Source organism: Pteropus medius, unplaced genomic scaffold, assembly GCF_902729225.1.
Source record: "Pteropus medius unplaced genomic scaffold, Ma_sr-lr_union100, whole genome shotgun sequence".
NCBI lineage: Eukaryota > Metazoa > Chordata > Mammalia > Chiroptera > Pteropodidae > Pteropus > Pteropus medius.
The window spans coordinates 3,967,278-3,979,987 of record NW_024354499.1 but is presented as its reverse complement, the minus strand read 5'-3'; the positions used below and the strand labels follow the sequence as shown (position 1 = coordinate 3,979,987).

At 53.8% G+C, this 12,710-nt stretch overlaps 1 protein-coding gene across 1 annotated transcript in view; it reads right to left on the bottom strand.

The window, feature by feature from the left end:
- The window catches only part of DYSF (dysferlin), a 187,089-nt gene that overhangs the window by 60,631 nt on the left and 113,748 nt on the right, over window positions 1–12,710 (bottom strand). The window contains exons 35-38 of the mRNA XM_039852517.1: window positions 10,946–11,127; window positions 8,035–8,175; window positions 7,181–7,210; window positions 5,718–5,747 (exon numbers count right to left, since the gene is read on the bottom strand). Coding sequence (XP_039708451.1) covers window positions 5,718–5,747; window positions 7,181–7,210; window positions 8,035–8,175; window positions 10,946–11,127 — 383 coding nt within the window. The remainder of the gene's footprint in view (window positions 1–5,717; window positions 5,748–7,180; window positions 7,211–8,034; window positions 8,176–10,945; window positions 11,128–12,710) is intronic.

The window sequence follows — 12,710 nt, the reverse complement described above, 5'->3', positions numbered from 1 at the left end:
ACTCCCCAGAACCCCTGCGTCTGAAGCCCCCCCTTCCATCTAGCTTGCAAACTGCCACCGTGGTCCTTTGTCCCCCTGCCACTGTGCATACCACACTGCCCGTCTGTACCTACAGCATCATTGCTGCACATCTACACCCGGTCTCATCCGGTCCTCCCCAATTTTCACTGCTATCGGCTGGATCTTTTCTTTCCCCATTTAAAAACAGTCTCTCGGATCCACCCTTGCCCAGCTGCGTGTCCTCTCCAGCAGCCTCCCTCCCTCTCCTCTCCTTTCCTGAAAGGGACTGCCTCTCCCTCGCTTCCATGCGGCCCTCTGCCCCATGCACTCAGCTCTGCTCCCTTCATCCCTCCCTGGAAACTTCTCTCTCCAAAGTCAACAACGACCTGCTTGTAACTCAACCCAGAGGCCACGCACCGGCTCCCACTCTCTCACTCCCTCAGCAGCATCTGGCCAGCTGACCTCGGCCTCCCTCCTAAAGCCATCTCTCTGCTTCCACAATGGCCCTTCACCCTCTCTGCCATCTTCTTTTTGAGTCTCTTCTTCTGCCTAGTCCTCTCCTGGGCTTTCTGCTCCTGAATATCTCTCCTAAGCTCTAGACCCACAGCCCCAACCTCTTACTACTCAATTCATCCATGTGTCCTACTGGCCTCTCGCTCCGAAACGTGTCCAAAACTAGATACTCTAACTTCCCCCTCAAAATCTCCCCTTTTCAAATGTTGTCTCAGAAACTCACCCCACCATCCACCTCAACCACCAAGCCAAAAAGTCCCATGCCACCCTCAGTCGGACCACTCATCACCATGTCTGATTGATCACCTAGCCTCAGCGATTCTGTCCCCTAAATCTCTCACATGCATATCTGCCTGTCTTCGTTCCTCAGCTCATGCCACCACCCTCTCTCCCTTAGATTCATCAGCATCCTCTTAAGTGATCGCCTTGCATTTGGTTTTGCATATCCACTCCCCACGACAAATGCATGTTACACTCCGCAGCCAGGGGCATCATCTAAGAATGTTGCTCTGTTGAAGATCCGTCAGAGGTTCCCCACTCACTCAGGATGAAGTCCAAATTCCTTGACGTAGCCTCCAAGACCCCTCACCTTCTAGCTCTTTCTGACTTCTCCAGTCTCACCTCTCACCAACAACTTTCCCGTCTGGGATCCCCGATAGTGATAAGCTACTTCCCCAGACATACTCAATGCCTGCTCTTCTGAGCACTAACAGTTGCTCTCTTTACCCATGAGACTTGAAGCGCGTAGGTCCCCCTGTCTGAAAGCTCCCACTTCACCTAGCTATAACCTACTTGGACTTCAGGTCTCCATTCAAATCTTCCCTAGGGCTCCGAGCTTAAGTTGAGCACCGCCACGGCTCCCGTGGCAACTTGACTCCCTCCCACTGAAAGACACAAAACCCTGTGCCATCTCTATGTGTTCACATGTCTGTGTCCCCAGTTAAACCAGCAATTCTACACACAGATACTGCAGCTGAATCCCCTGTCCAGCAAATAAAGGATTATGAATGGATAATTGAAGGAAGGGAGTTGTGGCAGAGGGATGAATGGGTGGGGAGATGGGTTGATAAACTGGCTCCAACATAGTCTCCCCTCCTTTCTCAAACTCTCGTCTGTTCCAGCCTGATCCCTGGGCCCTCACCAAGCCCTCCCTCCCCTGTGCCTGCTCGTAGCTCCCTCTGTTTGAATGGGCTTCCCTTGCCCTCTTCCTGAGTCTAACACATTTTTCAGCACCTAGTTCAAGCTCCGCACCCTTCAGAAAATCTCCCTAACCACTGCAGAAACTTCTTGTAAACCTACTCTCTGATGTCTTTGAATTCTAAGTGACCCCAAGCCCTGGTTTCCCAAGGTCCTAACAAATCACTGACCTCTCACACGTGGGAGTGCTGTGGACTTGGCCGGATGGCTGGCCCTTATGCCCCAGTTTCTCAACTTTTTTCTAGTCCAGTCAACCTGTGGTATGACACCCACTCTCCAGGACAGTGATTCTCAGTAGGGGTGGGCTGCAGTGGCCCCTGTCAGAACTGGGGAAACATCAACATTGCCAGGCAGGGGGGTGGATGTAGTCTGAAAGTGCCACCAGGACATCCTGATCCACTGTCCTATGTGAGTCAAGGAACTCAGAGGACCACAGCTTTAGAATATCAGCCTAATTAGTTGAAGCCACATTTGACCAACCCTTGCCTTGCTCACCATCCCTACCCACCCTAAATGCAGGGCAGATCTGGGACTGCCCTACTGATGGGGTTCTGCAGGCATGCGGGGTGTTTACCAAGCCACTCTGACCAAGAAGACAATGACCCAAGGACAAACTAGGCTCTCTCCCTTATTAGAGCGGAATCTACCCTAATGCCATCCTGCTGGCCAGTTCCATACAGGGACCCTGAACCACGAGTGGGGCTTCCTTGCCCAGGCCTAGGGGCCACCACACTAGACAGACATTCATTCCCAGGCCAGGGGGAAGTGTCGGCAAGCCCATCCAGCCACATAGGTCAGTCTTGCCACCAGTAGCCCATAGACACCCCCCCCCACTTCAACCAGCAGGGTACAGTCAGGGGACCCTCTGGACATTCGGATCCTGACTCCTCAGGGAGCTCCAGGCGGGGGCAGCCAGGCAGGCTGGGAGGGCTCCATTGTCTGCCTGCCCCACCCAGCTTGTTAGGAATAACATGTTGCTCTAATTACACTTCGGAGGAAAAACAGTGTTTTAAATTAAGGCCTTAGGGGAGGGATGGGGGATGGGGGACCACTGGGCTTATTTTCTTGATTGCAAAACACCAAAGTTTTCCTTCTAGTAGATTTGGGGGTGCAGGAAATTACCCCATGTACATCTCAGACTAAAAGCCATACCCTGCCACCTGGATTTGGAAAAGCAGAGGGAGTGACATGTGGTTGGCCCCCTGAGCCTGCAGTGGAAATAGCCGCAGAGCGTGCAGTCCTGTCCACTAGGGCATCCCTTCTGCAGAGCAGGACATTAGAAGCAGAGGGCACTGCTCCAACTGCGCCCCCTCAATGGTCAGTACCATAGCCCCTGCTCCCACCTAAGGGGCCCCCAGGGGAGCCTTCCTCTGCACATGCCCACATCCTAGGGGCCCCTGGTTTTAAGGAATGAGCCATCCCCTCTTCTGCCGTGTGTGCGTGCACGTGTGTGTGTTCTTGCAAGTGTACATACTCGCACACACTCACACATGCATGTGCACACTCTCCAGTTCTCAGGAAATCTAAAATTGCAGTTTCTTTGAACTCATTCCCCTTGGCAGCACGGACTGCCTTTGTTCTCCAGACAAAAAGGAAAAGAAACGAGACAGAGGGCTCAGAAGAGGCGGGAGAAGGAGAGAGAGAGGGAGCCAGGGCCAAGGAGCAAACCGAGGAAGAGGGAAATTCGAAGGGAGAAGAGGAAGAGGGGGAAGCAGGAGGCAACAGAAAGACAGGCTGGGGAGCCAGGAGGGAAGCCCCCCTCCACCCATGCTCTCTGAAAGCACCCAGGTCTCCCAGATGTCACCAAAGCCTAATAACGGGACGCAATAGCTCCTCTTCCCCCACCAAGAGCTACCAGAGAGGGGCAGTCGAGATGGGCATAAAACCTGGGGGAAGGAAACTCTTGCCCAACAAACTGGCCCCAAGTGGTGACATGCCCCCAACCCAAGGCATTGCCACCTGCACCTCTGCCCCCGTCCCTTCTACCAATCCCTGCTTTGGAATCAAGCTCAGTGCCACCTCTTCCAGGAAGCCATCCCCATGGTCCTCTGTCTGCTCTCTGAGCTATCGGCACAGACAGATGGCATCACATCTCATTCATGGACACTCTGTCTCCCATACAGCCTTGAGCTGTGTCAGCCCACAGAGACGCCTTCCTTAAATCATTCTTCAGAATCACCAAAGCCTCGCAGCTGGTCTCTCCTCCTGCCCCTTGCTCCTTAACCCACACCCGCTACAGCCAAACAACTTCTTAACCACCCATCTGCCCTCTCTGCTCCCAGACTTTAGAGGCTCCCATGGCCAGGGGCCCAGAATCTAATCTCCTGGCATGGCTCATCACAGCCCTCTAGGACAGCTGGAGTGCTTCTCACAGGGATCGGGCTGGGAGCCTGGAGGGGGATGAATGGGGGATATAAGTCAAGAGTTTGGCTAATGCAAAGAAGACAGAAAAATCCTGCGAAGCCATCAAGCTTCCTGCAGGACCAGCAGCAGCAGCAAGACTACCCTACTTCTCTACCTGGTCCCCTTGGTTCTTAAAATTGGATGGGACCCAAGACTTTGGCATGAGGCTTAGCCTTCAAGTACAAGAGAAGTGACTAAGTAATGGGCCCAGGGCTGCGGCGGGGGGCGAGGGGGGGTGCTGGGGATGAGGAGTTCACAAGGCCATCCAGCTGTTACTCCATTCATCCTCAGCAGCCTCGGACCCTCTGAACCTGCTGGCTTAGGCCTTTCCTGTGCCCCACAGACCCCCAGGACTTGCTCTCTCCTGGCCCTGCCAACCCACACCCCGCCTCAGCCTGTGGCCAGGCCAGCCCGGCAGCAAGACATTTGGCCCTCTTCAGGGTCTGGCCCAAAAGCTGCAGATTTGGATTTGCTTCCTGACAAGGACACCACAGCCAGATCCCCTCTCTCGGAATCTGAGTCTTCACTGTTATACATTACAAATTAGTTATTAAAGATTTTAACTTTTTTTTTAATAATGCATCCCTAGGCTGGGTCTTCTTCAGAGCGAGCTGTGGGTTTTGGCCACAGAATGCTCTCATTCGAGAGAGGGCTCTGCGCTGCTTCCCTGGACAAGACTCTGTTCCCCTTTCCAAATCGGCAGTCTTTCTGACTGCAGCCAAGAGCAGGAGGCTGCCTGTCAGGCGCAATTACGGCCAGCTCACTTGGCGAACCCCACCTCGGTCTGGGAGCGAAAGGAAGTGAGGTAAGGGGCGCAGGGCCTGCGGATCCCACATCCTGTCCCTGCACTTCAAGTCCAAATTGCACTGAAAATGTCAAATGGTGTCCGCTCCCCGCCGGGGGATTCCCTGACGGCAGGAAGTGGCTGCCCTTTGCCCCAACCCATCTGACCAGGACTCTCCTTCTTGTCTTTCCTTTGCCTAGGCCTCTGCCCCTGCTCGTTCATGAGGACCGGCTCACAGATGCGCAGGAGGCCATAAGGGAATGTGCTCCTCATCCTCCATGGCGAAGGACAAAGCCTTGCTTCATCTGGATGCAAACCCCAAACTTCTAGAACCTAGGAATCCCAACCCACCCCAGCATCTAAACCATCCAGGCCCTAACCTGGTGCTTGGTGCCCTGGGCCAAAGGCAGCTTTCTACCTTCTTCCTGGAACAATGTCTGGCTAATGCCACCTCCACCAGAAAGGCTTCTTTGACTACTCTGGCCCTTCATAAACATTGTATTCTTGAAAACATACCACCTGGTCCTCAGCCAAATAAGACTATGTATTGCTGTCCATGAGGTCTGGATGAATCTGGCCTCCAACAAGGCAGCAAGCCTCCTGAGGCCAGAATCACGCCAGGACACATCCTGGGGAGCCCTGGATCCACACAGAGTGCAAGGAATGAAATCCAGACAGATCTCTGTGTGACAGATGCCCACTGGGGAAACGAAAACCCAGAAAGCTCCAGGGCACATGCCCAGAGACTGGTCTTTACCTTCCCTCCGTCCCTGCCCACCCTACTCCCAGCCACAGCCACAGCCATGCAGGTCCACCTCACCTCCTCCAGGATCCGTGATGTATCCTGCACCTGGACCACATTGCGAGACGACGTTCCACATCCAGGAGATGGTGAAAGGAAAGGAGGGAGTGTAAAAGTTCACCATTAGTGACAAGGAGCACTGGGCTGGGACAGATATCAGCACATCACACAGCACACTAAGAAGAGCCAACAGAAACCACCTCCCGTCCAGGGCAAGTGCCATGTGCTTCTAGCCACGCCCTTCACATGGTCCCTGAGAAAGAAGGTGCAGTGGATGTCAATGCAGAGTGGCTGGTAGAAGAGACCAGAACATAAACCTAAGGCCCAGCATCTCTGGAAGTGACAGGAGAAAAGGAAAATGGCAGACAGATGGTGGGAAGGACCTGACCATGTGCAGCAGCCCCAAGAAGCAGACAGGCCTGCAGCCACAGAGCTGCTGCTGCTACTGGAGCATGTGGACAAGGGGAGCCAAGGAGAAACAACCTGGATCCCCAGGAGCTGGCAGACCTGAGAGTAGGAGCTTGGACTTGACAGGAGAAGGAGCGGGAGAGAGACAAGTACAGATGGAGGGAAAAGCAGAGTGTGGAGTAGGGGGCAGGAGCAAAGGCAGGCCTCCATGGTAAGAGCTGTCTGCAAATCGTGTGGGCTGCCTCATAAGGGGGAGGCATCCAAACAGAGCCCAGATGACCACTTTTCAAAGCTGCAGCTGAGTGTGGCTGAGAATAGTATTTCCTGAAGCAAATTAGCCCGGATACCACAGTAAAAGGTCTGCACTTTCTATCATGACCCCCGGGAGAAGGAAGGAGAGTAGGGACAAGGGGACCAAGTCCCTATCACTAGTGGGGAAAGAAACCTGGTCACGGTGGGAACAGTGAGTTGGGAACTGTGGTCTAAGTCAGAACTTCTGAAACTCAAGTATGCGCCAGAATCCCCTGAGGGCTTGTGAACACATATGCTGCCTCGCTGCCCCTCAGACTTCATTTCGGTAGGCTTATAGTGGGACCAAGGAAGCATTTCCACCAACATCCCAGGTGATGCCACGCTGAGAACCACTGGGCTAAATTGATGGCTCTCAGCCCTGGCTGCACATTAAAATCCCCTAGGCAGCTTTGAATGCTACCAATGCCTGGGCCACATCCCGAGAGATTGTGTTTCATTTGGTCTAGGTTGGGGCCTGAGCACTAAGGGATTTTTAAAGCTGCCCAAGGATTCTAACATGCAACACAACTAAGAGTCGCTGGTATGGATGACCATGAGGCCCCTTCAGTCTGAGAGGCTGTGAACTCAGGGTAAAAGGCCTGAGCTGGGCTGGGACCACAGCCTCTGTTCACCTTGCCCCTGTGGCCCCACTGGACCCTCCTCTGTCTGAAGGAAGGACAGTGGTAATGGACGCCTGCTGCCCTTTCCAGCCTGGGACAGGGCTGCAAACACAGGGAGACCAGCAGGGGGTCTGAAGAAGAAGAATTGAGAGCAAGACTTACCTCAAAACCAGGAATATGGTAGATGGCCGGCTAGAGGGAAGGAAAAGAGCTTTGCTCAGGAGCTTTTCACCCAGGGCCACCTTCACCCTCCTTCCTGCCCTGGCCAGGCAAACACAACATAACACTCATGGAATACGTCAGTGATCAGACAGTCCAGCGGTCTGCAGACTCTATTCCTTGGAGGCCTAGGGCCCCCTTGGAGCTGCGTGGGAGTTGGAGAGATGGTGCAAGGGGAAGCTAGGTGGGCGGTATGCTGCATCCCCCTCCTTCACCTGGAACTCTTCACATGGAACAGCCCTCCTTCTATCTATCATACGTATTGGGGTTCACTAAGAGCAAGTTTGAAGATATGGTTCTAACCCAAACTCCCTATTTTGCAGCCGGGAAGTGGGTGGTCCAGGATCACACAGCTAGGCCATGGCAAAGCCAGAGCTAGAACAGAGGTCCTTCTCTTACTTGTTCCTGGAGTCCCCTCCCCACCACGATTAAGCACCTCTACAACCAGATCCTCCTCCCAGACACCATGTCAGGATATGACTCAGGGAAAAATACATCCAATGGCAGAGGACTCAGGCACTCCCCCACAGTCCAGATTCTAAATTTCTACCCCAAAGTTAGATCATGTCCTGATTTGGGGTTCAGAAAAGATGGCCAAAACTGGTCTTGGCAGGAGGCCTGACTTCTAGAAGTGACTGTTCAGTGCTCCCCACTCAGTGCAGACCCCTGGTAGGGGAAGAAAATATATCAGCAGCCCCCTCCCCAGCCAGCTATCCCCTGCCTGTGTCCCCCCGACCCCCACCCCCACCTGTACTCCCTGCCTGGGCCTCCAGGATCCAGAGATGGCCCAGCCTCACCTTCTCTCTCTGTATGAGCTCGAAAGAGGCCAGCAGCTCACCCGCTGGCTGGCTGCCCCTAGTCAGCGGGAACCAGGCCAGCCGGGGCATCCGGTCCAGACTCGGCTGACAAATGCAGCGTCCCATAAACTCATCTGCACCCTGGACAGAGAGTGAAGAAAGAAGAGTCAGCACCCCCCAGTCCAGGGCTCTGGTGGCCTCAGAGCAGTCACCAGATGTACATCTGGCCTCCTGAACTCGAAAGGGCAGCGGCTGGTGATGAATGGTGTGCTCTGCCGCTTAAAAGAATATGAGGACATGTGAGTGAGCCTGGCCACTGCTGCTAGATTAGAATTCCCATCATGGTGGGGAAGTCCCTCTGTATGTCCAAACAGCATTGGCCTTGTTTTAATTTAATCAAGCTCTGAGACCATGAGGGACCAGAGTAACAGGATCCTAGCATTCGTCTAATTCCCTTACAGTATAGGCATTTGACAGTCCCAAGAACTTTTTATTTCCTATTCGCTTGACCTTTAAATTCCACTGTTTTCCAGATGGGGAAACTGTGATCACATTCATCAGATCATATAAGTCTTGCTAAAATGATGTTTTTGTCTCATTATTCCCTTGCTCAGACACCTTCCATGGCTCCCCAACTGCCTGGAGGATAGAGTCAAACTCTTCACCTGGCACGGAAGGCCGCCTCCCTGGGCCTGCTCACCTCTCCCTCCCTGCCTCTCTCCTATCCACGTATCCTCCATTCCTCAGCTGGCTTCTCACCCCTTGGCCTTTGCATGGGCCATTTCCCCGAGCCATGTGTCCTCTCCCCTTCTCAGCCATTATTCACAGCCCTGCCCAAGCTCAGCCTCTGACATGGACCTCTGCAACCTCACTGGCCTGTGGACTCCGGCCTTATGGTTGGCGTCCCTGAAGGCAGGGGCAACGGGCAGAACCTAGGTCTCAACCAGCTAGTGCTACAGCCCTCGCAAACCCTGATGCCTTACCCGACACCCTCATCTGGAGAAACCCAGTGCAGGACTGAGAGGCACCCCTACCTGAAGTCGCCTCCATGCCAGGGGCACCCCAAAGAGCCATTCTGGAGTGGCTACCAGCTGCTGCACAAATGCTCACATCAGCAGGTTACAGTCCAGCACCAACCACTCAGAGCGGACACCAGCCACAGCGCTGGGAGGGCTCCTGAAGGCTCCTCTGGGACGGGTACTTATTTTATTTTATTTTATTTTTATTTTTATTTTTATTTTTATTTTTATTTTATTTATCTGGTCACAGAGAAGTTGGAGAGAGGGGAATCCTTGCAGAGCCTGGGTGGTCAGGACAGCAGATCAGAGCAATGGGCATTTACCATCTGTATGGCCTTGTTTGACTATATAACAATGAGCCCAGCCCCTGCCCTCCCCTGGGACCCTGGAGCCTGCCCGCCCTCAAGGGGCCGTGGCTTTCTCCCCTTGGGATCTCTCTCTGGCACTGCTTGCAGAAGAGAGGGTCAGAGAAACATTTTAAAAAGAGGAGGTGTGATGCGACTGTAAGAGAGAGACTGTCCTGCCACCTCCCGACCTACCCATGCTGGCACGAGCTTGCTCCCTCGGCTTTGTCCTTTGGCCCGGTGCCCTCCTGGTCCTCCCGCCCGCTCCCACTCCTGCCCCAAAGGTGCCAGGTCCTGTGCTCTTCTCCAAACAGTCCCAAATAGATTCCAGTTGCTCATTCTCCCCTCCGAAGGAGCCAGCTTTTCCTTCCAAGGGAAGAGCTCACAGGTTGGCTGCCCTAGCCCAGGCCTGCACTGCCCACTGGTCCCCATCTCCTGGTGCTGCACCCTAAACAGCATCGCGTTCCCACACCCCCCTCAGGGCACCCGACATTCAGTCATGGCAGCTCTTTCTGGAAACATCTTTCAAACCCTGCCTCCTCCGCTTTCATCACACTGCTGCCCTCCCAACCCAAGCCGGGGCCTCTTTGTCACATGCCCCATCAGTTGACACAGGCTTTCTCATCTCTTTTTAAAATGTTACTCTGATCCCGTCACTACCCTGCTCCCCTGGCCTCATTCTCTTTCCTCCTCCTTCCCAGACTGCCCCCCCCCATCTCCTCGGTCTCCCACTTGCCTCCAAGCTGTGCTGGAATGCCCCCCAGCCTTCTCCCAGAGCCCCAATCCCACATTTCTTCCAGGGCCTGTGTCTTCCCCATGCCCTTCTGCACATTCCAGTCCTTGGTGATCTCTCCCTCCTGAGAACTTTCTAGAGCTGTGCTATCTAATACTAGAGGCACTGGCTGCCTGTGGCTATTTAAATTTAAAGTTTAATTAATGAAAACTAAATAAAATTTAAAATTCAGTTTCTCAGTTGCACTAGCCACATTTTGACTGCTCAATAGCCACGTGTGGCTGGTGGCTTTCGTTCAGAAGGTACAAACACAGAGCATTTCCATCAGTGCCGGAAGTTCTGTTGGACAGCTCTGGGTATGTCTCAGAGCCATGTGGCACTCAGGGATCTGCTGCCTCCCTTGAGGATCTGTCTGTTGGTGAGTGTCGGCTCTCACCTAACCTGGGAACCCCTAGCGAGGGATCACCCAACCCATTAAACAAGTGCTTGATAAGTATGTTTGTGGAGTCAACACAGCTCTCTGATAGGGAGAGGGACTGGCCTGGGATCTTATAAGCAAGTTAGAGGAAGAGAAAACTCGGGCTCTTGACCCACAGCCAAGGGCCGTTTCCAGATCTGTCTCCTCTCTCCCATGGGCACAAGCACATGAGCTAGCAATCCAGTCTATTCTTTAATTACTCTAAAATAGAGGCCATCAGTCCCAGCCCTAGGGCACACTCATCAGGTTGGGGACCCTCCCTCGCAGCAGTGTCTCTCCCTGGGCCCCGGAGTGAGTGGGCACCGAGGGGGTGAGGGAGGGAGGCAGGCAAACTTACGTAGGTGTCATGGTCATACAGCTCCACCACAATGCTGGGCGGCTGCTCGGCGATGCTGGCTGGCTCGCCGAAGATCTCGATCTCATAGAAGATGAGTGTCTGGTCCCACGTGGGGTTTAGGGTGTTCTTCACCACCACCGTCTTCTGGCTCTGGTGCAGGAAGGAGACGATTGCGTAGGGATCTATGTGGGCAGGGAACAGGGGAGGGAGACAGGACACATCAGAGACCATGAGATTGCCTGCTTAAGAGTCATGCAGGGCAAAAAGCTGGAGCAGAGCTGTGGCTGCCACTCTGGAGCAACGATATCAGCCTACCCCCTCCGTGAGCAGACTGGTGGGCCACCACGGAGAAATGGAGCCTGTGTGAGTGGGCACAGAGATCCAGAGAACTTCCCCTTCTAGGCTCCTTCTCGGGTTGGCTGCTGGGGGCAAGGTCCAGCTGGAAGAAGTGAGTGCCCGGATGGCTCATTCACTTGTTCATTCATTCATCCAACAAGTATTTATTGAGTGCCAGGGTAGAGGCTGGGGGCTAGGGGCTAAGAATACAGTTGGAGCAAAACCATAATCCATACAAGTAAACATAAATACAATTTTCATCAGTGCTTTAAAGAATAGATATAAGGTACAGTAGAGTGCGTGAGGGAGGAATCTGGCTTCTTGAGGGAGGGAGAATAGAGCAGAGATGTTGGTGCCATCAAAACAGTGTGCTCAGGTCTGCATTTCAGCAAGCTCACTCTGGCTGCCACAGGGAGAACAGACTGGAGGGAGCAGGAGCAAGTTCAGGGAGACAAGTTATGAGGCTGATGCAATAGTTCAGGCAGAGATGGTGGTGGCTTAGATGGGCGGCGGGGGCAGGGCGTGAGCACTGGAAGGAAGCATGTAGACTCAAGAGCTGTTTAGTAGTGGGTGCCGCGAGAGGAACCCCAAGGCCCCTGCAGCTCCCTGCTATCCCCCAAACTCCTTTCCAGCCTGCCGGCCTAGCCATGCTGGCCTGGGAGCCACCCGCCAGTCATTCTCTCTGCCTAATCCCAAAGAGAAGTTGGAGTCACTAGAAAAGATTCTAAGGCAGTGGTTCTCAAATATGAACGTACAGCAGAATCACCCAGAAGGTTTACACAGACTGCTAAGCAGCACTCCCGGAGACTCATCCATCGGGTCTAGGATAGGGCCCAAGAATCTGCACTTCTAGCAGGTTCCCAGGTGGCGCTAATGCTGCCTTTCATGGCCACACTTGGGAAACTAATGCAAGAGAAGTTCCTACGGGACTGAGTGCCTATAATTTAGGAGAGGAGCAGAGAGGGCTTGGAGGAGGGGCCCCTCCAGCTTCTCCCACGAGGGCATCAGCCTGGGGGCAAGGTCCAGTTTGCGGCCATTTTATAACTCAAAGTATCAAATGCTGAGGGCACACAGACAGGGAAGTCAGGGATGCAGGAGGCTTGCAGCTGGATGCTAGATGTCTGGGAGGACCGAGCCCAAATGCTCTAACACATACCCTGTACCTTGACACCTGCTCCATCCTGAGGCACTTTGCATCCTCTGAGCCTCATAGTCCAGCCCCAGTGCTGTCCCTAACCCCTCCATGTGGTGTCCAGAGGACCTCAGTGGGCTCAGAGGTAATGGCTCTGCCTCGCTGGCCTCAGAAGGGTGCCAGATGTCTAATCGCAGTCCTGGGGCTGGCAAGGGAAGACAGTGTTTCCACTTGCCCGCAAAAGAGAGGAGGACAGGACAGGCTCCTTGGCCTTAAGGAGACCAGGTGGCATACCAC